Genomic DNA, 20,533 nt, shown 5'->3' with positions numbered 1-20,533 from the left:
AAGATGTATGAAGCTGCTGTGGAGAATGGGAATAGGATTGAATTATACACAGAGTACCCCATCAGCCAAGCAAATGTTATAGATACGAATGAAGAAGGCGGTGTAGAAGTACCTGGTGAGGTTAATGTTACTCCATCAAGGAAGAGGAGGAAAATTTGTGTTAGGAGAACCCCAACTCCAAAGAAGACAAAAAATCCTGGAAGAACTCTTCAACGGGAAGGAGTACAAACTGAGGCCGAATGTGCAAAGGAGACCCATGTTACAGATAAGGCCCAATCAGATGCTATCCCAAATCCATCAGCCTTAGCTACCATACCTGAACCTAACAAGCAAAGTTTTGAGGACCTTATGAAAAGACAACCACCACCAAATATCACCTCTCAACCTCTAGAAACACCTTCTCAACTCCCTGAACCAAATGTGCAACCCCCTACACAACCTGTATATGAAGAATCTGCTACACCAAACACACTTCTAGCAACATCTATTCCTCTTGACCATGAAAATTTGGGGGACATATCTGTGCAGTTTGACATTGACAACAATGCCCAGCCAAAGTCATCAACATACACAGAACCACTCTCTAACTCTGACAATTGACAAGACGAACTGCTCACCCAATATGTTCTTTTACCACAGAATCAGCCCTCCTCCCAAACCATGCCTGAACCATAGCTAACTCCCCCAACCAACACCCCTTTTACCAATTCATCTACTACAGTGAATGCTCCAGAAATTCTGAATAACAACTCAGAGGAGGCTACTAGAGGCAGTAAGAGAAAACAAATAAGGAGATCTACTAAGAGACCCCATCCAACTAGACAAACATTTATCCCTAATACAGATCCGAATCAACCTCCATCAGTATTTATTCCGGTAGATGGGAGAGATTACTCAGATGATGAACCTGGTGTTCATTGCTATGAGTCAGAGGACCTCCACAGCATTGCAAGTGATGAGAATGACTAAGGAAGATCATTTCCACAACATACACCATATGCACAATTACATATTAGTTAATTGGAGCAGATTTAAGCCTACACAAATTAACAAATTAAAGAAAATTGTTATAATACATGACCTAATAGTTCTAATTTCACCCTGGAATTTTTTCATCTTTAACAAGATCTTCACACTATTCTCTTGAATCTCTCTTCTTTGCCCAATGACATTGACCTCACGGGTAGCACAGCATCTATCTTGATTTTTTCTAACAAGGGCTCTTGCCAATCCCTCCCAACCTCCGTCAATCTCATCCGCCCATACAAAATACTTGCAATCCATCGTCTGTAGCGTGAAAGGGAGGAATAAGGAATCGTTTACAATAAGTTAACCTAAACAGAAGCACAAAAACAAAAAGACTTACCTTCCATAGAGGACACCTAACGAACCATCTCCCAGGATTTGTTAAGGTTTCTGATTGTAGCAACACCACATCCTGTCCGCAAAAGCATCTCTCAGACAAAATCTTCTCTTCACCCCTTTTGGAAAACGAAGTCCCTTCTCCGCTGATGCTTTCATCCGAAGAACAATGGTTGCCTCTGTTTCTCCTAGACATTCTAGGATTTTCAATTTCAAATTTGGGAAACAATTGAGGACAAACTAGGGAAATGAGTGATGTTATAACAGTAACAACATGCTTGGACACATCAGATTGCTGTCTCATAGCCATGTAAACACTTAATATGCCATGTTGGCTTTTAAGTTAACGGAGCAAACGAGTTATTAACGTCCGGATACTATCGATAGATGGACCCAGTCTTTCATAGGTACAAAGTCACTTTCCGTCTTCTATGAGTACTTTTGTCAGCATTCGTAAATTTTATGGATACAAATGGTAGTTTTTCCAATACAAAATTTATATTAAAAATAAATTAAATTAAATATATATTTATACACAAATACATACTAGTTGATTTTGTGACTAATTTTCACATAGGATTTTTGCAAATTTTCCAACGTTATTAAGCTCAGATCACCTGAATTTACTTAGATTTGAGCTTACAAGCAAGTTAACTCGAAAGAATCGAAAATTTAATAAACCCTTGCTATATGATTGTGATCGAATGAACAATAGCTTGAATAGTTATTAGTGCTGTATTTTGTTTGTTGGTCTTTCTGTCTCAAGTGATCATTTTGTTACGTCTTATTCTCTCGGTTTCAATGTGGGGTTGTTAGGTTCTACGACTTTTGTTTCCCTTCAGAAAAAAAATATGAAGTGATGAGGGAGAATAATTTGTTGGGCAATCAAGGAATGATACTACAGTTGGGGCCAGCTTTTATATAGCAAATACCATTATTTCTAGTAATAAGGCATAAACGTGACATAAGAGACTTTATTCAATATTAGTCACTGCCGAAACACCCCCCTTAAAACCAAAAGAAAAAAAAAAAAAAAAAAGAAAACCACAAAAGAAAAGAATAATGTGAGTATTATATAGTGACCGACACCTTGGGAGGCCCCGCTATGTAAGAACATGAAGGGTGTCTTATTCATGAAATAAATAATCCACCAACTATTTTCTTTTTCATTAATACAGTGTTATTTGTCACCATAAGTATGGATTTCCGTGAAATAACCCTCTAACAGCTTCCCTAATGAAAAATAATACACACTGCCTCCACCGACACACCAAGCAAAACTCCATTTTAAGTCCTTGTTTTCTAATGTTCAGCTCAGATCCGAGGTCCTTGTTTTTTATTTTTTTATTTTTTTTCTTTAAGTGTTCTGCTGAGAGGTCCATTTCATAGTTGGTTGTAGGAAGAAAGTTGTAAAATGGAGTTGAATTTGGAAGGCTTAATAGCAATAATATAAATAAATATAATAAATAGAGGAGTAACAAGTAGGTCATGTATGAATTTGATTCACAAACAAACAGAAAAAAATTTAATAAAAAAAAGGGAAAAAGGAAAGGAAAGAAAAGTATGCAAATTGCAACCCGTGATGAAGTGTCGTATTCCAAGGTTATTTATGCATACAGATTACAGAGACATTACCAACATAAGATAAAAATTTAATAAAAAAATGATATGTAATTACAGTATGAAACAAAATGACAGAAAAATCGTTGTCTTCTTCTGTATGTCCACCGAAATCCTGCAACGTAATCGCTTTTTTTTTTTGGGCAACTTTTGTATTAACTCTACAACTGCATAATCCATGTGAAAAAGAAAATATTGATCAGATTTTTCTGTCATCAAAGGAAATCAAATTAAGCAATAAATGGTGGGTGACTGGGTGTGGGTAAAAAGCTTACCATTCCTCAACTTGTGTACACAAATTCACTCTTTATTTTTTTTTAATCTTTTTTTTTTCAGCGATTAGTTGGAATGGCGATTTCATTAGCAGACTGAGCCAAAAGCTCCAAGCATGCCACAAGCGACTTGCATCAATTTCCCTGCCACATGCCATTAGGTAAAATAAAATGATTAAGTCAACTAATGACGAGGCAAATCTATTACATGTTCCACACAGGAAAAGAAAATATATATACAGATCATGATTGAAGGCGATGAAATTTGTTTGTATCCGTCCTAAAAGCGTATCAAATAACCAATTAATTAAAGCAATATATATGCTAGTAGTTGACAAGAAATATAATATAGGGAATGTGAAATTAGATGATATGAAGCAATAAAATAAAGGGTGAAGGTGAATAATATAATAGTGAGACATAGACAGACTGTTTTGGCACCTAAGGTTGGGCTCGGTGGGTATGGACAATGTGCCTCACAGGTTGGCATCTTTATTCCTTAATTTACTTTTAATATCTTCCGTTCATCACATGGATGGACTAATTAAAGAGGAACAGAGAATCATACTGATGGAAATGGAATTCATTAGTTAACACACACTTGTCTTGGCATCTCTAATATTACTATTTTCCTTGGCAACTTCCTCGCGGCTTCCACCATTAAGCGGCATATTCCTATTCCTAATTCCTAATCAATCATTTATCACAGCACACAACTACTTTGTTCTTCCGGTAATAGTGTGAAAAGTGAAACCAAATGCTTTCAGGTTTCAACCCAAGTACTAACTAAGCTAGCACATAAAGGGTGAAGCAAATAGAAATCCAACACAAGTAACACGATAATCAATGGTGAAAAGTCGAATTGGGTATGCATACAGCTGGCTCCCTTCTGTAAGAGGAATCTAAAGATTGCTTCAAGCACTTTCCAGAATGCATTTGAGAATAAAATCACTGAGATACACCAGGATCCTTCTTCTTCTTCTCATGCTAATTAATTGCCACCATATAAAAGTTACCAAAGGACTTGTTCTCCTCCTCACCTTACTTGGCTTGAACTCCATTTCTCTTTAGATTCCCATAAGCCAAGACACAAATATCAATAATCTAGAATGAATCTACCTATGCAATTTGCAATTAACGTTGCAAACACAAAAGTCTCTAACTCAAAACAACTTGCCCCTTAACTTACTTCAACCAGACTTAAGAACCAAAACAGTGGCTTGCAATTTCATATCAGAATCCTGTCTCCAGATAGTGCTACTGCTAACTGCTAAAACTCATTCTAAAACACACTACTGAAAATCAAGAAATAATTTAATATAATTTGCTTGTCCCTCAATACTAAATTCATACTCCAAAATTAAGCAAAAACCAAATAAACAAACAAATATAAACAAAAGAAAGGAACAAAATCATGCAATGCAATAATCAATTCATGCTTAAATAAGGAAATTAATTTATAGTTATATACCTCTCCTAGGCTTGGAAGCAACTTTAACAAGCGGGGTTGTTCTACGGCGAGCCGCCGCCTTATTGTCTTCCTCCTCCTCCTCCCGCGGGAAAAGAACGCCGTCGATCCCCTGGACGGAGATCCTTCCGTCCGTATAGATATCAGGATCAAACAAATACGCAGAGCCATCGCCATTTCCGAATTTTACAGAGCCATCAGCTTCCTGAGCCGCAACCTTATGCGGCAACCGCAACGTATCGTAACGAATCTTCCCGAACCTTCTAACGGCATTGTACATACTCTCCTCCGTCTGGTACTCCGGTATGATGTGATAGTATATGATCTGCTCCGGCGCCCCCGGTTCGCTCAATTGATCCGTCGTAAGCTTCGCCATGGCCTCGTCGTTCGGCGCCAGAACCGTTAGGACGTAACCCTCAGACACCAACCGCCCCATCTCCGTTGCTAGGGAAGTTAGGTTTACGAGAATGTCCGCCATCTCGTTGTACCCGCCGTAATGCAGCAGCGTCTGGATGAAGTCCTTCACCTGGCGCTCTCCGTTGAAGTGGTGGCGGGGGCCGCCGGGTCCTGGTGCCGGCGCCGGAGCTAGAGATGGTCCAGGAGCCATGGCGTCATAGATCGGAAGAACCGGAGGCGCTCCGGCGGGAACTGGAGCTGGCTTCTTCAGTCGGTGAGTGCGAGGATCCACCTCCGGAGCTCCCTCAGGTAGTACCGCGGCGATGGAGCGGAGACTACGGCGGCGGTTGAAGTCTTCCTGTACGGATCGAGGAACTAATAATCGTTCGATGCCGTGGATGACACCGTCAGGGCGGACAACGTCGTCAGGGCGGAGGACGGCGGCGGAGTCAACAGTCTTATGTCCCGAGGAGTTGGTAGTCAAATGAAGGTGGTAGTCGGAGGAGAGCGTTGTGTGGCGCACGACGGAGGTAGCGGCGGGAGGCCAGGCGGCGGAGGGGATGCGAGTGGGGAGAATGTGGGACATGAGGAGGGTCTGGAGTGAGTTGAGGTTTCGAGGTTCGAGAAGGAAGCGCTTGAACTCAGGGTCGAGGTCTCGCTCGAGAGCATGGTTGCGTGGTGCGAAGATTGTGATGTTGTGGTTGCCGACAGCTTCTTCAAGCTTCTGAAGGAGGAGTGCCTTCTCTACTAGCTCGGTGAGTTCGGTGTAGTGAGAATCCAAGAGCGCGACGAGGATGGAGTTTGAGTTTATCTGAGGAGAGGTTGAAGACGATGCGGAATGGAGAAGGAATGGGACGAGGAATACGAGAATGAGGAAGAAGGAGAAGTTCTTGTGGTTGCAGACACCATAGACGGAGGTATCCATGGCGCTGGATTGAAGAAGAGGATACAGATACCGAATGCAATGAGACTTTCTTTTCTGTATTGGAACAAGAACAAGAACAAGAAGGAGGAGAGTAAAGTGAGGGAGTTGTGGGGTATAGCTGGTGAGTCTCTTTCTTTCTTGTTCCAATGGGGTTGTGTGCAGAGACTGGTACTGTGGGGGGGAAGATGTTAGATGTAAAATGAAAAACTAGCAATATAGAAAGCATACAATTCTTTCAGTGACAGCCTGTATGTGGGGACCACACGGCAATTGGTGTGCTGTTATTATACTCACTACTCACTACTCCTCCTACTCTTTGCTTGTTTTCAAGCCACGCCAAACCCGCTTTTTTTTTTATCCTCTCCTCTGTTTAACATGTGTAATCACCAATAATCTATTCGGTTAGTAAATTCATTTTCCTGAACCCATGCAAGTGTCATGTTATACCATGTTCATGTTGCATGTAGCCGTAGTAACTCCTTTTTTAAGTCTTTCAATATTGCCATGATGCATATGAATGTTGCTTAATTATTGTTACATAGGGTAAAAAGGAGGGCAGGCCAAAAAAACGTGTTATGTATGGTGTGGATTGTATTTGACTATTTTAAATTTGGGAAAGAAAAGGGAGAGTGCAATGTGGCAAGGTGTCGGTGTTGGAGACCATGAATGAATGATAGAGAATGGGGATGATGCATCATAGTACGCTCCCTCGTGAATTGATAGTTGGTGTTTACATTGATTGATAGCTTCCCTTCCCAGTTCCCAGAAGTCTGCTTAGGAAAACTGTTTCACGCAACCATAACGGTGACTTCCCCCCCTGCGGTGGTTCCTCAGTCAATTCTCTATCTTCACTTCACCTTCACTCTCACTCTCATAGCTTAATTAGCTTCCCTCACCCCTCCACTACGTTTCTTCTCATTTTACTTCCTCTGCAAATCACCACATGCATCACGTAACACTTTGCATTTACAGACAATGAATACTACCATCCATATGCGATGCTCATATTCATACAAACTTACAATAGACACCAATATCCTCCCTACTTTCCTATCTGTATTCTTAACTGTAACAATTTTTTTTCACATAAAATCATATCAATTTATTCATTATTAAATTCTTTAATTCTACAAAATGTAGTAATATCTACATCAAAACCACTAGTGTGAAAACCACAAAACAAACTTCCTGAAGCAACCTTGTTTGTGAATTTAACGTTATTATTTGTTGCCATGGGGAAATGTAATTAGATCAACAACATTTTCGCTCTTAATGCATGAAATAAAAAAGAGGTAACTCATTATTTCGTATTCCCTTCCCTAATGTTTTTGAAACAGCTGGTTTAACCGAAATTGGGATGACACAAATCAATCATAATATGTAGAGTAACTAATTAGGACAAATATGGGAAAATGTTTCCAACTTTGGGCGCACATTCATGTCACTTATCACAGTATATGCCCATGGCTTGCCAACTTCATAAAACATTACCGGTATTAATGTATATTACATGTTACGTATGCATATATACATGAAGATAGTAACATTATAGGTTCAATCACAGCTGCATCTTTCAGATCCTTTTAACTTGTTATTGTAAAACCATAACAGACATATATTTCCATTTTGCAATCACTATTTCCAAAGCATCTGCTCCTCAGTATGTCATGTCCGGGGAATAATTAACCTGAGGACCAAAAACACTATTAAGCGATAACAACCGTACAATAACATTAACCTACTAGCTACTATTTCACAATAAGATCAATGCAGAAAATAGTCCCTAAAAGATTATGCATGAATCAATTTAGTTGCCAAGAAATTTAACACTCCAATTTGGTCGGACTGGTCGTTTATTATGCATGAATCAATGAGTCAAACTGGTCGTTACGTTAAGTTCTTATTGACTTGACCCAAAATTCCAAGTCCATCACCTTTTCACCAATAACTGATTAGTGGTTAAACCATTCTCCCATCCCCACTAACAAAATAACAGGCTAGCATACTGAACCACCAAAATAGCCCAAATTTGTGGCCAGCAGACCAAAGGATTGAGTTTGGCCATGGTGTTTGTTCCTTTTTTTTTCCTTTCTTTGTCTAAGAGACATCTCATATCCATTGGATAAATTGCATATAGGAATTAAGTTCTTCTAAAATATCAAATAGCTAGGAACAAGTAAGATGGAGTTGATAGACGTTAAAACTTAAAAAAAAAGATTCAAGAAAATTTCCCCCGAAATCTTACTGCCATATGAAATCACGCTAAATAACCAAAATGCTCCCCGAAACACACCTTACTTATTGCCAGTCCCATTGTAATCTCAACTATATCTTATGCGTAGCTTTGTGAAAGAAAGTATGAAAGTGGTAAACCATCTCTTCAGTCTACCAAGCACATTGCCAAAACGCCCTAAAACCACTTGCACTAGGGATGCTTAACCATAAGGACCGAAACAGGTATTGAGTTTACAAATGGTGAAAAGCAAGAAATGCTGAATCTGTACAGAATCTAAAAGGTTAGACAAGGATCAGAGCTCACCTTCAAACATGAGATGATGAGGAAAGATTTTATCGACAGAAACAAAATAGAGCTCAATTCGAACGTGAGCTAGCAGAACAAGCAGCTGGAGTGTTATCATGCGATGCATTCTCTCTTCTAGCTCCCCTGTTCTGGTTGGTCACCTCTCCAGTGGGATGATCCTCCAAATGATTTGACAAAGAGGTAGTCGCAGTTCTATAAGTTGCTCTATTTTGAAGAGATTGGGATTGCACCAATTGTGTGACGCCGGCAATTCCAGCCTCTCTCCTAGCTTCTGAGCCAACTTTTGACATGGAAGAACCATGACAAAACAGCCTCTCCTTCCATCCCCTTGCGCCTTTTGAAATTGACTCTTTGTATCTTAATCACAAAGATAGGTTGAAATCAGAGAGAAGTCAAGCAGGAAATACACAGAACTAGGCACATCCACTATTCTCTAACAAACCGTACCTCATGGACAACGCACTAAATCGGGCCCGCAGAGAATCAGAAATGGACTGGGATTCTGATGGCCCTGCTCTATCTTGGTTTGCTGGAGAAGATTGCACAATAGAGTCTCTGCAAACAACCAGTAGAGTAGATTACTTCCATCCTGTATTTTTATGTTAACTAGCATATTTCCCCACTGTTATCAGATATGAAGAACTATATAAAATTACGACATTTAGAGAAAAGTGTCACGCTGAACAAGTTTTCTTAGACTTAACACATTCTTTAAGGATGTTTTAGGGTCAAATGGCATTCCCACCATTCTTCACCATCATATGCTGAATAAAAGGGAAAAACACATCAATTATGCAAATGAACGTGCTTTACCCTTGGCTCAACTTGATACACTAAACCGTTCAGGAACTAAGAGCTGAGACAAATATATTCTGGACAACATTTTATATTTATTTGCATAAATAGTGAGGGAAGTTTTGAATGGGTTTTAAATAGGGGGAGAGGAGTAGCTTATTGTTTTGCAAATAAATAACATGGTCACAACTACCTATCCCGAGGAGCTGAAGAAGAGCTTTGAGTCTGAAGATGTGGGATCTGCCGTGATATTTCACCTCCACGGGATGTCATAGGACTAGATGGAGTTCCTAAAGGATTTGTAGCTGGTTCGTCTCCCCCTCTAGGAGCTGATTCAGGGACTTGCGGTGCACTTGGCTGAGATGACAAAACGATAACGGGTGGATGACCATGAGCAGATGCCCTAGTTTGATGCCCTTCCCTCCAAGCATGATGGTGTGATCTCCCAACTGCTGCTGCTGCAGCTAAATGTTGAATTATTCGTTGTTCAAGATCAGCATCACTTATGCCTAACTGCAGGAAGAGAAAAATTATAAGCATGATAAACAAATGGGAGAATTGTAATGTGCTTAGCTATAAGACAGCCAAACCAACACTCAATGTCTGATAGATAACCGACATGCTGCAGTCCAAAATCACCAAAGGCAGGGTGGTGAAAGATAGCAGCAGTCCTTGGTGCGATAGCCCTCAACTTCCTTTCCCGTTCTACTGCCTCAAACAGCTCTTGACTGCAAGAAAATGCACAAAAAATTAAGAACAGCATCAATTTAAAAAAGACAGAAAAGATCCAGAAAAGCTAAATCACAACAAACCTGGTTGGATCCTTCATGCTAATAGGTTGCCAACACATAGGGCACTGAGAGCTTCTCTGGCACCTACAAAAAACAGCCCATAACAATTGCTAAAATATAATCTTCCATTTCCAATGATATAAAGTAAAACACGTCTAATATGCATATACTTTTAATGCATGTGGAAATAACAAGAATATCTTTAGCAGTGAGCAGATCCTCCTCCCACACACAAAATACACAAGCAACTCAATTCACTAGTTTTCTAGTCAATGCAGTCTGTACAGAGTGTAGTTCTAGAATAAAGTCATAGCCATATATCACCTTAGCATTGACAAAAGTCAAAAGAACAAGAAACATAGGACAGCATTCTAACCACCTTAATATAAATCAATGGAATTAAAACTTACATGAATGTTCAATCAATAACCCATTATAATTGGTGATGTTGCCATATGCAAATTCCAGAATGTATTAATTTTATGGGATACTACCAGACTGATTGTATGGAAAAGGGTAAATTTGAAGGACCTAAGTGTTTGTTTGTGGAAGGAAAAAAACAACAACAAAACAAACTAACCTTGGTATGAATATCATTAAAATTTATGCTGTTAGAGAAATAGAAATTAGAAATCAGACTTCAATGTAAGTACAACCTGCCTCAAGTTAGTTACTCTCATCCTATCTCTATAAGTTGAAATTTAGTTCTCTTAATCTCTCTCCTACCACTTCCCCAGCCAGTAGAATGTTTGCCTCCCTATGTCGTAACTCTCGGACCCTGCTTTAAGAGAACACCATACAATTTATATCCTTATCATAGCCATTTGACTCTAAAAGGAACCAAGCAAATCTAATATCGAGTAGGTCAACCAACATAATACACAAACTCACAAGGATATAAAGGAAAAAATAAAATAAGCTAAAATCAATCTATATTTTGAGAGAGGCACTCGAAAAAAATTATTCATATATTAAGGCATACCATTCAAGAACACATTGAAGGTGAAACTCATGCCTGCATGCAGTGGTCTGAAAAGTAACAGAGGGAGAAAAAGAAAGTGACCAAAAGTTATATTTTAGAAACGAGAGTAATTTGCAAAAGCTGAATATTACTGTCGAAGGATCACTTTCGGAGAAATCCTCAAGGCATATGCTGCAAGCATCATCACATGATTCTTGAATCCCTCCTTCGACGAAGGCCGCAGCCGAAGTCATTTGACTCTCAGCGTTGCCTTCCATCCCTGGTACCTTCTACACATCAGCCGCACAACTTCAGAGTCAGATGAATTGTTTTGCAAGTGTAAGTAGAGCTCTAGAATTCGTCATATTTTGAACAAACACAAGGAAAATAAACCAAGGGATCAATAGATCAATTCTACTATGTCAAACTCCAAACCAGTTTGAGACAAGTGCATTTAACTAGTCCTCACAACAAGTGTCACCACAATCCCAAATACCAAATATTTAGTAACAAATAAATACAGTTTCTACCAGCAATACATACTATTACGCCCCAGGAATCTTCACGAAAAGCTTCTAAAATTTGAGAAGACAACTTGAACACAATTGTGTGATAAGTTAAATAATTTTTTTTAAATGTATTCCTGTTATAGAATTGTGCCTCAAACATTTGATCATCATCATCATCATCGTCGAAAATCGCGGAATATCCTTGGTAGCAAAAAACCGTTGCTAACCGCCACGAGGAAACGTCACTAATAGTACTTTCTATATTGGCATGACGCTAATGAAAAAAAAGGATCACCACGCAGGACAGGACAGAACTCAAATCGACGCAGATAAAAAAAAAATGAAACCTTTGGCATGGGGAAATGTAGTAGATAGAAGCAGATACAATAATGAGACCAAAATGGAAGAGAATAAGTGGGTTTACCTCCATGGATAGGAACTTAAAGGTGTCAAGAAATAGAGGGCAGGGCCATCAAGGGAAGATCGAGGCTTGAACGCTAGAGATCCATTGCAGAGAAGAGGAATTGAGTGAGTGAAACAATTTTGATGACGATTGAAGATGAAGAAAAGGAATGAGAAAGAGAGAGAGGTGCAGAAACTTTACCTTGAGAAATGGCAGAAGTTACCTGGTCCCACCCCGCAGTATGAGAGAGGAGGGAAGAGAGAGAAAACACAAAACACACAACATAAAAATAAGAAGAAAAAAAATGGAAAGGTTTTACTATTTTTTATTTTTTTCTGTTTTTTTCACTGTAATATTATATAAGGCTCAATGCCCAACTTAAGAGAAGCCCAAATACCTTGCTTCCTTTTAAATATGCATTGGGCTATAAATAAAGGATAAGAATCACGGTGTTGGTCGGAACAAACAAGCCCAACAAATGACCCAAAAAAGGCCTTTGTTTCTCATCCCGCATTCTATATGTTTGTTTCTTTCCAAAATATATATTTATTTGAGTAAATAGTCAAAATCATTTTTGAAAAATATCTCGATCTCTATTTTCGTTTTCGAAAGATAAAATTAATCAAATTTATCTTTGAAAGATAACCAACCTGGTCGCGTTAGTCCTTCCATCATCTCCTGCGCTGAGGTGGCTAACACTCGCTGACATGGCCTGTTAACTGCCAGCGTGGCACTCGCTTAGTGTACCCTCTTATTGCTGATAAGATAAGTTTATTAAATCAATTCAAATCAGTCCCTAAATCCATGAACCCTAATCCCAAATCCAAAGAGAAGAACAAGAGAAACTTTCTCCTTGAGAATGGCAATGCTTGGTCAGGTTCTGGAGGCTTCTGATTTGTGATCCAAACAACATCAACACCAACTTTCCTTAGCAGAAAAACCAACTCCATCAGTAACAAAGGACCACCTGAACAACAACACAGACAAAAAAATAACATTCTTTTCTTTCTTGAATTCAATTGGCGAATGGAAAAAAATGAAAGAGATGAAGAACTACCTAAAAAGGAGAGCTCGTGGGAAACCATGAGAACGAACTTGGACTTCATGAAATCAAGAGGAGAGAGAGTTTTTTTGAGTTGGAGAGAGGAGCGAATCTGATTGTCTTAGTCTATGAAGTGGTTGTTGTCGGCGGCGGTAGTGGTGGTGCAGAGAACGGAGCTGTTGGGTCTAATGAAGAGAACCATGGCAGTGGAGAGAGACAAGAATGCCACTAACATATCAGCGGCCATCTCTTTTTCAGCATTCCTATTCATGCCTGCATATGCTTTGCCATTGCTTTGCTTCTTACTTCCCAAATTTATAAATCTCTGACCTACTAATTCTACATTGTCATTATGATTCTGGTATCTAGGGTTCTTGCTGCTGCTGGATCTTTGGGTTTCAAGGTCTCGTTGCTAACTTGGCCATTAAATGCCTTCGTTTCGCAGATCAAACATACTAATTAATCCACAATTTTTAAATTCTACCACAAATACCAATAAATCTACCATCGATGCGCAGGCGATGGCGGCGTTGAAGGCATAGGCAGTGATGCGGGCAGCAGCAGGGACAACTTGGGAACATGGAATCTGCTATGGAGGTGAGGTTCGATTCCTTTGGATTTGGGATTAGGGTTCATGGACTTACGGACTAATTTGAATTGATCTAATAAACTTATTTTATAAGCAACAAAAGGGTATACTAAGCGAGTGCCACGCTGGCAGTTAACAGGCCATGTCAGCGAGCGTTAGTCACCTCAGCGCAAGAGATGATAGAATGACTAACGTGACAAGGTTGATTATCTTTCGGGGACGAAAATGGAGATCGAGATATCTTTCATGGATGATTTTGACTATTAAGTATTAACTCATACTTATTTTCACTAGGTATACTAAAAGGAAAAATAATATTACCATTTTAGAAATGGCCCTGAATTATTAGGTATTTAAATGAGTGACGAAAAGTTAGTATTTTTGAATATTTACATCATTTTTGGTGTGTAAATATTTGTCTATTTTATTCGTAAATAAATTTATTTGTCTATTGTTGTTATTATAATGTTATTATTACAAATTATTATGATTTTTTTTTCAGATTTTGATAGTTATTATTATTATTATTATTATTATTATTATTATTATTATTATTATTATTATTATTGCAAATCATAGCCATTCTTCAAATTGCAGGCAAGAAAAATAAATAATTATAAAAAATAAATTATAACCTACGTTTTGCAGGTAACAAAAATGAAAATAATATTATACATAAAAATTATTTTATCTGTATTTTTTTCTAATACCATATCATTATAATTACTTTATATAGATTTATTTCAACGTACGTGTTTCACCAACATTTTTTTTATATTTAAATTAATCAATTTCATATCGATTCTTTAAAATTTTTCATATTTTTTAACCTGACTCTTGCTATTAGACTTTGAGAAATAGTGTAGAGTAATAAAAATATCTTTATATGAACTATTATATAATGCTTGATACACCTTCAGAATAAATAATTGTTTTTTATTATTAATTAAGAAAGCGAATCAACCAAGTCAAAACCCGGGGGAGAAGAAAAATAAATGAATCACTCATAATAAGATAATGTAGTTCATTAAAAAAATATGAATACATAATAAGATACAAAACAACGCATTAAGCAGACAATTATTTTAATTCGTTCTTCCGGAAAGGAAAATTCAATCAAGATGACAATTATATAATGCTTTTGCTTTGCTTGTGCATGTTGATATAAAATTGAATCAATAAAATGAAAAGAGAAGAGCGATAGATAAGATCAGAATAACCGGGGAGATCAAAGATGCCAAATATTGTCACATTCTTTATAAATTATTAAAAGGAAAAGTCTACGGACCAATAGTTTTATTGAATTTTGGCCAGCTTATAACCAGCAGAGAAAGATGAACTATTGGATGAAATCTCATACCAATCTCATACTATCAAATCATCATTGATGACTAGTTGATGGCTAACAATCACAAAAATTCCTAGCCCCTAACATTGTTCATATTAAAATTATAAAGTAATCAGTTTATCTAACGATATCAAAATGTTTTAACTCATAATCAAAATGTTTGCTTTATTTTAAAATTGATCAAAATAGTCATCTGATTTTTAATCACATATCAAATTAGTTTTTCTATCAAATATAAAATTAACGAAATTACCAACATGTTAGAGCATTGAATCATCACATTTATATTATGGGGATGTTAATATAAAGACGCATAAAATATCTTTTTTTAAAGATATTTTTTAATAATTAAAATTTAATATATATAATCATTTAAATTGTGTTATTTTTGTCAAAATTAGATCAGATAAATTAATTTGATCGAAAAATAGTGAATCAAATTGTGAATTAATCTAAACTAATATTATTTTTTAAATGAATATAATATTCCTATTATATAAAATGACTAAAATACTATTATTATATATATTAATTTTGAGAATCATAAATTCTAATCATTTTTTTCTTTGTCGTTATAGGGTTAGAATTTAAAATTTTTAAAATTAATATATATATATATATATATATGGAATATTTTAGTTGTATTTTATAATAAGAATATTGTAATAACTTTTTATAAAAAATATTAATTTATACCGATTTAAAATTTAATTTATTAATTTTTTACTAAATTGATTTCTTCGATCTAATTTTAATAAAAAAATATAATTAAATTGATTATATTTATTAAATTTTAATTTTTTAAAAATATTTTAAAAAATATATATTTTTGACGTTTTTATTTTAAGTGGTTCTCTATATTATTATATCAGCATTTTTAATACTCTGCTATGTTGACAGATAATGGTTCACGTTAGATTTTAGTTAACGGTGTTTATTGGATATTTGATTGATGTTTAACTTGATCTCTGACTCAAAATTGGAAGTATTTCAATTGTTACCTCCTTTGAATGCACTATATTTAGACGCCTCCATACAAAAAAAAAAATGAATCTTCTAAAAATTTAATTTTGATATAAAAATAAAAAATATTATATAATACTAAAAATTTATAATTATATATTATATATATATTTAATATATATTTTATATAAATATTTAATTTTAATTTAGTGATTAACTTTTAATATACATCTAGCATAATTAATTTATATATGTTGCTCTATTAATAAAAGAAATACATATATACATATGCAAGAATATATTATCAAATGAAACTTGGAATATTCGTGTTTGTATGCGGATGACATTGTCTTCCGTGATAATGAAAAATAAAAAGAGGATACATGAGAGAAATTGATAGCATTCATAATACTTGACAAAGTCTAAAAATTTATTTTGTTTGAAAAAAAATAAACTACAATAAAAAAATTTGATCTATTTAAAAAAAAAATTATAAATCAGATTCTTTAATTTGTATTTGATATTTTTTATTTTTTAAAATAAAAATAAGACGGTCCGAGAGATTTTGGAGTATAAAATTGTTTCGCTTGCATGGTAATTTATAATGAATTGTATATTAGTGGATTACAATATTATGATATTATCGTTAATACAATCACATAAGTACCAACGTAGCTCCTTGACATAATAACTTTTTTTAGTTAACTCGATCAACCACCATATGTCTCCCTTAAATGTCAAGGTCACTATTAAATTTATTTTTACTACTAACTTATCATAATTTCATTGAAGTGATATCACTATCTTACTATTTTTTTTTTTAAACATTGTGTCCCATCGACCATGAGAGTCCGCACGTCTAGGCGTCTAGCGAAAGCAACATCAAATGCCGTACAAAATATTCTTCTATTATTATTATTTATTTTAAATGAATGAAAAGTATAAAAAAAAGGGGGCATTCCGAGAATTGAACTCGGGACCTCTCGCACCCTAAGCGAGAATCATACCACTAGACCAAATGCCCTTCTTTCGTTATGATTTTGTCCATTTTAAAATTAAAGTTTATAAACACACACCAAAGTGAGTAGTTTAACCCTTTTCAGGGACGCTATGGTGTACTGTGTGGACCACTGTACTTTTGTAGCTCACTACATTATTATGGAGTTGTACCCGCCAGATATCCTTCAATTACTACTATCCCTAGGCCCTGCTGACTAGTGACTAGTACTAGTACTACATACATGATATTAATACATGTTTAATTAGTACTATTCCAATTTCAAGGGATATCGTATCAATATGGTAAAATAGTAGAAGCAATAACAAAGATAGCATGAGCCAAGTTTGTAAAATTCCTATATATATCAACTAAACAACTAATTTTTTGAAATTTTAAATTAAAAAATATTAGCTAGATAGGTTTGCATATTTATTAGGTAGATGGGTAGCTGGGCAGTTGTTGAAAGATTGTGTATGAGAATATAATTGGGTAATTGAGAGGGTGGGGAAGTACAAGAGGGACCGGATTGTGAAGATGGAAATGGTACAAGGAGCAACATGGTATGGTTTCCATGTTGTGAGACAAGGTGAAGAGGACCCATTATTTGAGAATGGTAGGGAGGGGTAAGTGCTTCTAACGTGGACATTTTGCACGCCCGGCCCACCCTTTCTATTGGTGGCTCTTCATTTCTGAATCACCTGGACCCTGTTCTCTTTGATTGTGACCCATAAATTTATCAACATGGGATACTCATCATATCTCCAACCTACAATATCCATCTCTTTATTTATTTAGTTAAGAATGTCCTTAAAAAACTTTGTATTTTTTATAAATATTTTTCAATTATAAAAAATAACAGTCACTTTTATGTTATAAAACGGTATTATATTTTTCAATTACAATTTCTTTTCTATACATTTTCACAAAGTTATGTTTTTTTTTTCGTCCATTGAAGATAACAAGTTTAACTTTATCTAAAAGTTATATATCAAGAAATTTACTAATACAAGAACAATATTTTGAAATTTGACAAATAAGAAAATATTATTAAAATATAAAATATATTTTTTTAAATTTTTCAATCCTTTTTAAGCAAGTATTATCAAAGTTGTAGAATTATTATAACTACCACAATGGTAATCAGTAATCAATATAGAGTCTACCATTTTAATTAGTATTTTTAAAATAATTGTTAACATGACTCATTTAATTTAATCGGTAATGTCATGGAGACATCAACTTAAAGTTATCTTTTTTAATTTATTATTCATAATTTTGTATATTTACTGTTATTCAATTATTTTAACTATAATTAAAAAATACAAAATAAAACAATTTTAGCTTATTTTAGACTATTTTTTATTTTAAAATATTTTTAGTTTAAAAATATAATTTAATTTTAACGCAATGTTTTACACATTCCTCTAATATCATCTATTCTGTTAAGATTTAAAAAAAAAACGACTTTACTCTTGTTCAAGTTGGTAAATGGGATTCATTTATGGGAGTTAAGGAGTTCATTAAATTATGGGTCTTGATTCTTCAATCAGTTAACTGCCCCTTCTCTTTTGAAAGGAAAGGATTAATGGCAGAAAGAGATTCAATTCCCGAACACAAAATTACAGAAGTACTTTATTATTAGTCAAATCAAGAGTTCATTAATTATTAGTACTAGTTGGGTCAATACTTTTTTTTGTTTCCAGATTTCACACAAAGCAAAACAAAACCCTTTTGCTGCCACACAAACCTGAAACCTGACCCCAACAACAAAGTTCCTTCATTTCAATATTACTCGTACTATATCTCATTGGAAAAACCAAGAACCAATTAATATATAACACACAAAAAATAAATGATAAAGAATCAAAGATGATCCATTTCAACACATTTCTTTTCATTTCTCAAAATGCCAAAATCCAAAACAAACAAATTTATCATCCATGACCATGATCATACCCCAACCTTCCCCCCTCCCCCCAAAAAAATTAAAAAAAATTAAAAAATAAAAAAAAGAAAATAATAAGAAGAAGAAGAGGAGAGAAAAGATCACATCTTTAAACACCTGCATCATCAAAAATATGGTTTTTTTTTTAAACTCCATTGTTGGGCAAAGATGCATGCTTTTTGAAATTTCAACGAACATATTGAGGTTGAAAAGTGGTAAGAACATTGCTAGAGGAATCCCTGCGAGAAGAGCTCCTCCAAAAACCGGTTCCATAGAACCTATCCCACATCTCATTCTCCAAATCAATGACTTCCTTATCAGGTTGAACAAACGAAGAGTATTGCACCGCTTTCACGTCGAAATCATCGTTGGCGCACATTGGTTCAACGATTCTGAGTCTGCTCGCGTCGCAGCACCCGCACTTGCACTGGATTCTGCGCCTCGCCGCCGGTAGAGGCAGACGCCCCTTCGCCAGATTCCGGCGACGTATCCCCCGTATCATGCGGCGGCACAGCCCGAATGGTACCTTGTAAAGGGCAAGTAGGAGGACGTTGAATGCCAGGCCGCAGGGGAAGCAGCAGCAAACCGCCACACACTCCGCCGCGGTGCCGCCGACCACCTCCCCCACCACCGAGCTTCTCGACGACGAACTGTCTCGCCGAAGCAGCGGCTGCCGGCGGTTTATCGAAGGCGGGGAACGAAGCACGATCTTCATGTTCGACATCGTGATGATGGTGATAATGGAGGTTTGTGTTTCAAGATCGAAACTTTGTCGCGAAACAAATGGATTCTAACGTGGGTTTCCAGCGGCGAGGGTTACTTTCTCGAAATGACTGATCTTGTGGATACAACCCTTTTAAAAATGGAGACTTTCTTTTCTTTTCTTTTCTTTCTTTCTTTTTTTTGGGGGGTTTTTTTGTGTGTTTTTGATCAGGGTGTGGATCCTCAATTCTTGAGTAATCGAGGAAGAGTGAGAAGGCCGAGGAAAAGACCCACACCCAGATTAATATCAAATGTTAGCAACGGTTTCTGCCATTGCAGAAAACCTCCGGGGAGGAGGAGGGGTAAGAAAAGGGAAGAGGAGGAGTAAAAGAATTAAGTGTGCTATTGGTGTGGAAGTTGGAAGAGAGAGAGAGGGGTAATATAGAAAGTGGAAAGCGAGTGCTGCGGTGGCGGAAACCAATTTTAGGAAAAGATTAAGAGGGATCGGAGTTGTGTTGGATGGTGCTTCCTACAATTGTGGGGGGGGAAAACCGCTCTCAGCTCCAATGAGAGAAAATTGGGTGTATGGGTTCTGTCTTCTCTCATCAGATTTTTATTTCTGTCTATGGTGGGTACCTCTTCAATGGAATTTCGTTAACCCACCTCATTTTTCACTTCTCAACATCATTCCTCTATTACCAACAAATAACTATTTTGACCTATCAAATATTATAGGATAAATCCCATAAATAAAATAATAGGTTTAATTATTTTTTTAACCATATAGTTTTGTAAAATTTTTAATTACGTCTTTGTATTTTTTTTCTTTTTAATTAAATTATTGTACCAATTTTTTTTAATGCACTTTTTTTTCTTTTATTTGAATTCTTACACCAATTT

The 20,533-nt window shown here is 36.1% G+C and overlaps 3 protein-coding genes and 1 non-coding gene across 10 annotated transcripts; all 4 read right to left on the bottom strand.

Moving 5' to 3' along the window:
* Nucleotides 1–2,797: 2,797 nt before the first annotated feature.
* Nucleotides 2,798–6,339, bottom strand: LOC112716564 (fasciclin-like arabinogalactan protein 15). The gene is made up of 3 exons (XM_025768492.3): nucleotides 4,726–6,339; nucleotides 3,258–3,398; nucleotides 2,798–3,149 (listed from the first exon to the last, which is right to left on the bottom strand). The coding sequence occupies exons 1-2, from the start codon at nucleotides 6,041–6,043 to the stop codon at nucleotides 3,343–3,345; spliced, it is 1,374 nt and encodes a 457-aa protein (XP_025624277.1). The 5' UTR covers nucleotides 6,044–6,339; the 3' UTR covers nucleotides 2,798–3,149; nucleotides 3,258–3,342.
* A 1,117-nt stretch (nucleotides 6,340–7,456) lies between these two features.
* On the bottom strand, nucleotides 7,457–12,362 carry LOC112716565 (E3 ubiquitin-protein ligase RHF2A). Of its 7 annotated transcripts, none has more exons than XM_025768495.3 (10): nucleotides 12,246–12,362; nucleotides 12,066–12,138; nucleotides 11,285–11,483; nucleotides 11,154–11,200; nucleotides 10,193–10,255; nucleotides 10,000–10,108; nucleotides 9,574–9,893; nucleotides 9,033–9,140; nucleotides 8,583–8,942; nucleotides 7,457–7,730 (listed from the first exon to the last, which is right to left on the bottom strand). In XM_025768495.3, exons 3-9 carry the CDS (start codon nucleotides 11,408–11,410, stop codon nucleotides 8,636–8,638), a joined length of 1,080 nt encoding a protein of 359 aa, XP_025624280.1. In that variant the 5' UTR covers nucleotides 11,411–11,483; nucleotides 12,066–12,138; nucleotides 12,246–12,362; the 3' UTR covers nucleotides 7,457–7,730; nucleotides 8,583–8,635. The 7 variants fall into 7 exon arrangements, with proteins under 7 accessions (XP_025624280.1, XP_072061562.1, XP_025624278.1 ...); XM_072205461.1 differs by having other exon boundaries at nucleotides 11,299–11,483; XM_025768493.3 differs by having other exon boundaries at nucleotides 11,285–11,422.
* A 4,576-nt stretch (nucleotides 12,363–16,938) lies between these two features.
* TRNAP-AGG (transfer RNA proline (anticodon AGG)) lies at nucleotides 16,939–17,010 on the bottom strand. The gene has a single exon. It is a non-coding gene; the product is annotated as a tRNA-Pro (tRNA).
* Nucleotides 17,011–19,118: 2,108 nt separating this feature from the next.
* LOC112717960 (uncharacterized) lies at nucleotides 19,119–19,655 on the bottom strand. Its single transcript, XM_025769878.1, has one exon. It carries the CDS (start codon nucleotides 19,653–19,655, stop codon nucleotides 19,119–19,121), a length of 537 nt encoding a protein of 178 aa, XP_025625663.1.
* Between the last annotated feature and the right edge of the window lie 878 nt (nucleotides 19,656–20,533).

This window comes from Arachis hypogaea, chromosome 10, assembly GCF_003086295.3.
Source record: "Arachis hypogaea cultivar Tifrunner chromosome 10, arahy.Tifrunner.gnm2.J5K5, whole genome shotgun sequence".
Classification (NCBI taxonomy): domain Eukaryota; kingdom Viridiplantae; phylum Streptophyta; class Magnoliopsida; order Fabales; family Fabaceae; genus Arachis; species Arachis hypogaea.
The sequence above is the reverse complement of the archived record's forward strand: the minus strand, read 5'-3'. Positions and strand labels throughout refer to the sequence as shown.

Excerpts from the sequence above, each read along its gene's own strand:
- LOC112716564 (XM_025768492.3), bottom strand. The coding sequence starts at position 6,043 with ATGGATACCTCCGTCTATGGTGTCTGCAACCACAAGAACTTCTCCTTC. Across the intron at positions 3,399-4,725 it reads TGCTTCCAAGCCTAGGAGAG|GGAAATTGATGCAAGTCGCT; the intron begins GTATATAACTAT and ends GGCATGTGGCAG.
- LOC112716565 (XM_025768493.3), bottom strand. Across the intron at positions 10,109-10,192 it reads AGCATGAAGGATCCAACCAG|TCAAGAGCTGTTTGAGGCAG; the intron begins GTTTGTTGTGAT and ends ATTTTCTTGCAG. Across the intron at positions 9,141-9,573 it reads TCTTCAGCTCCTCGGGATAG|AGACTCTATTGTGCAATCTT; the intron begins GTAGTTGTGACC and ends GGTTGTTTGCAG.
- LOC112717960 (XM_025769878.1), bottom strand. The coding sequence starts at position 19,655 with ATGTCGAACATGAAGATCGTGCTTCGTTCCCCGCCTTCGATAAACCGC.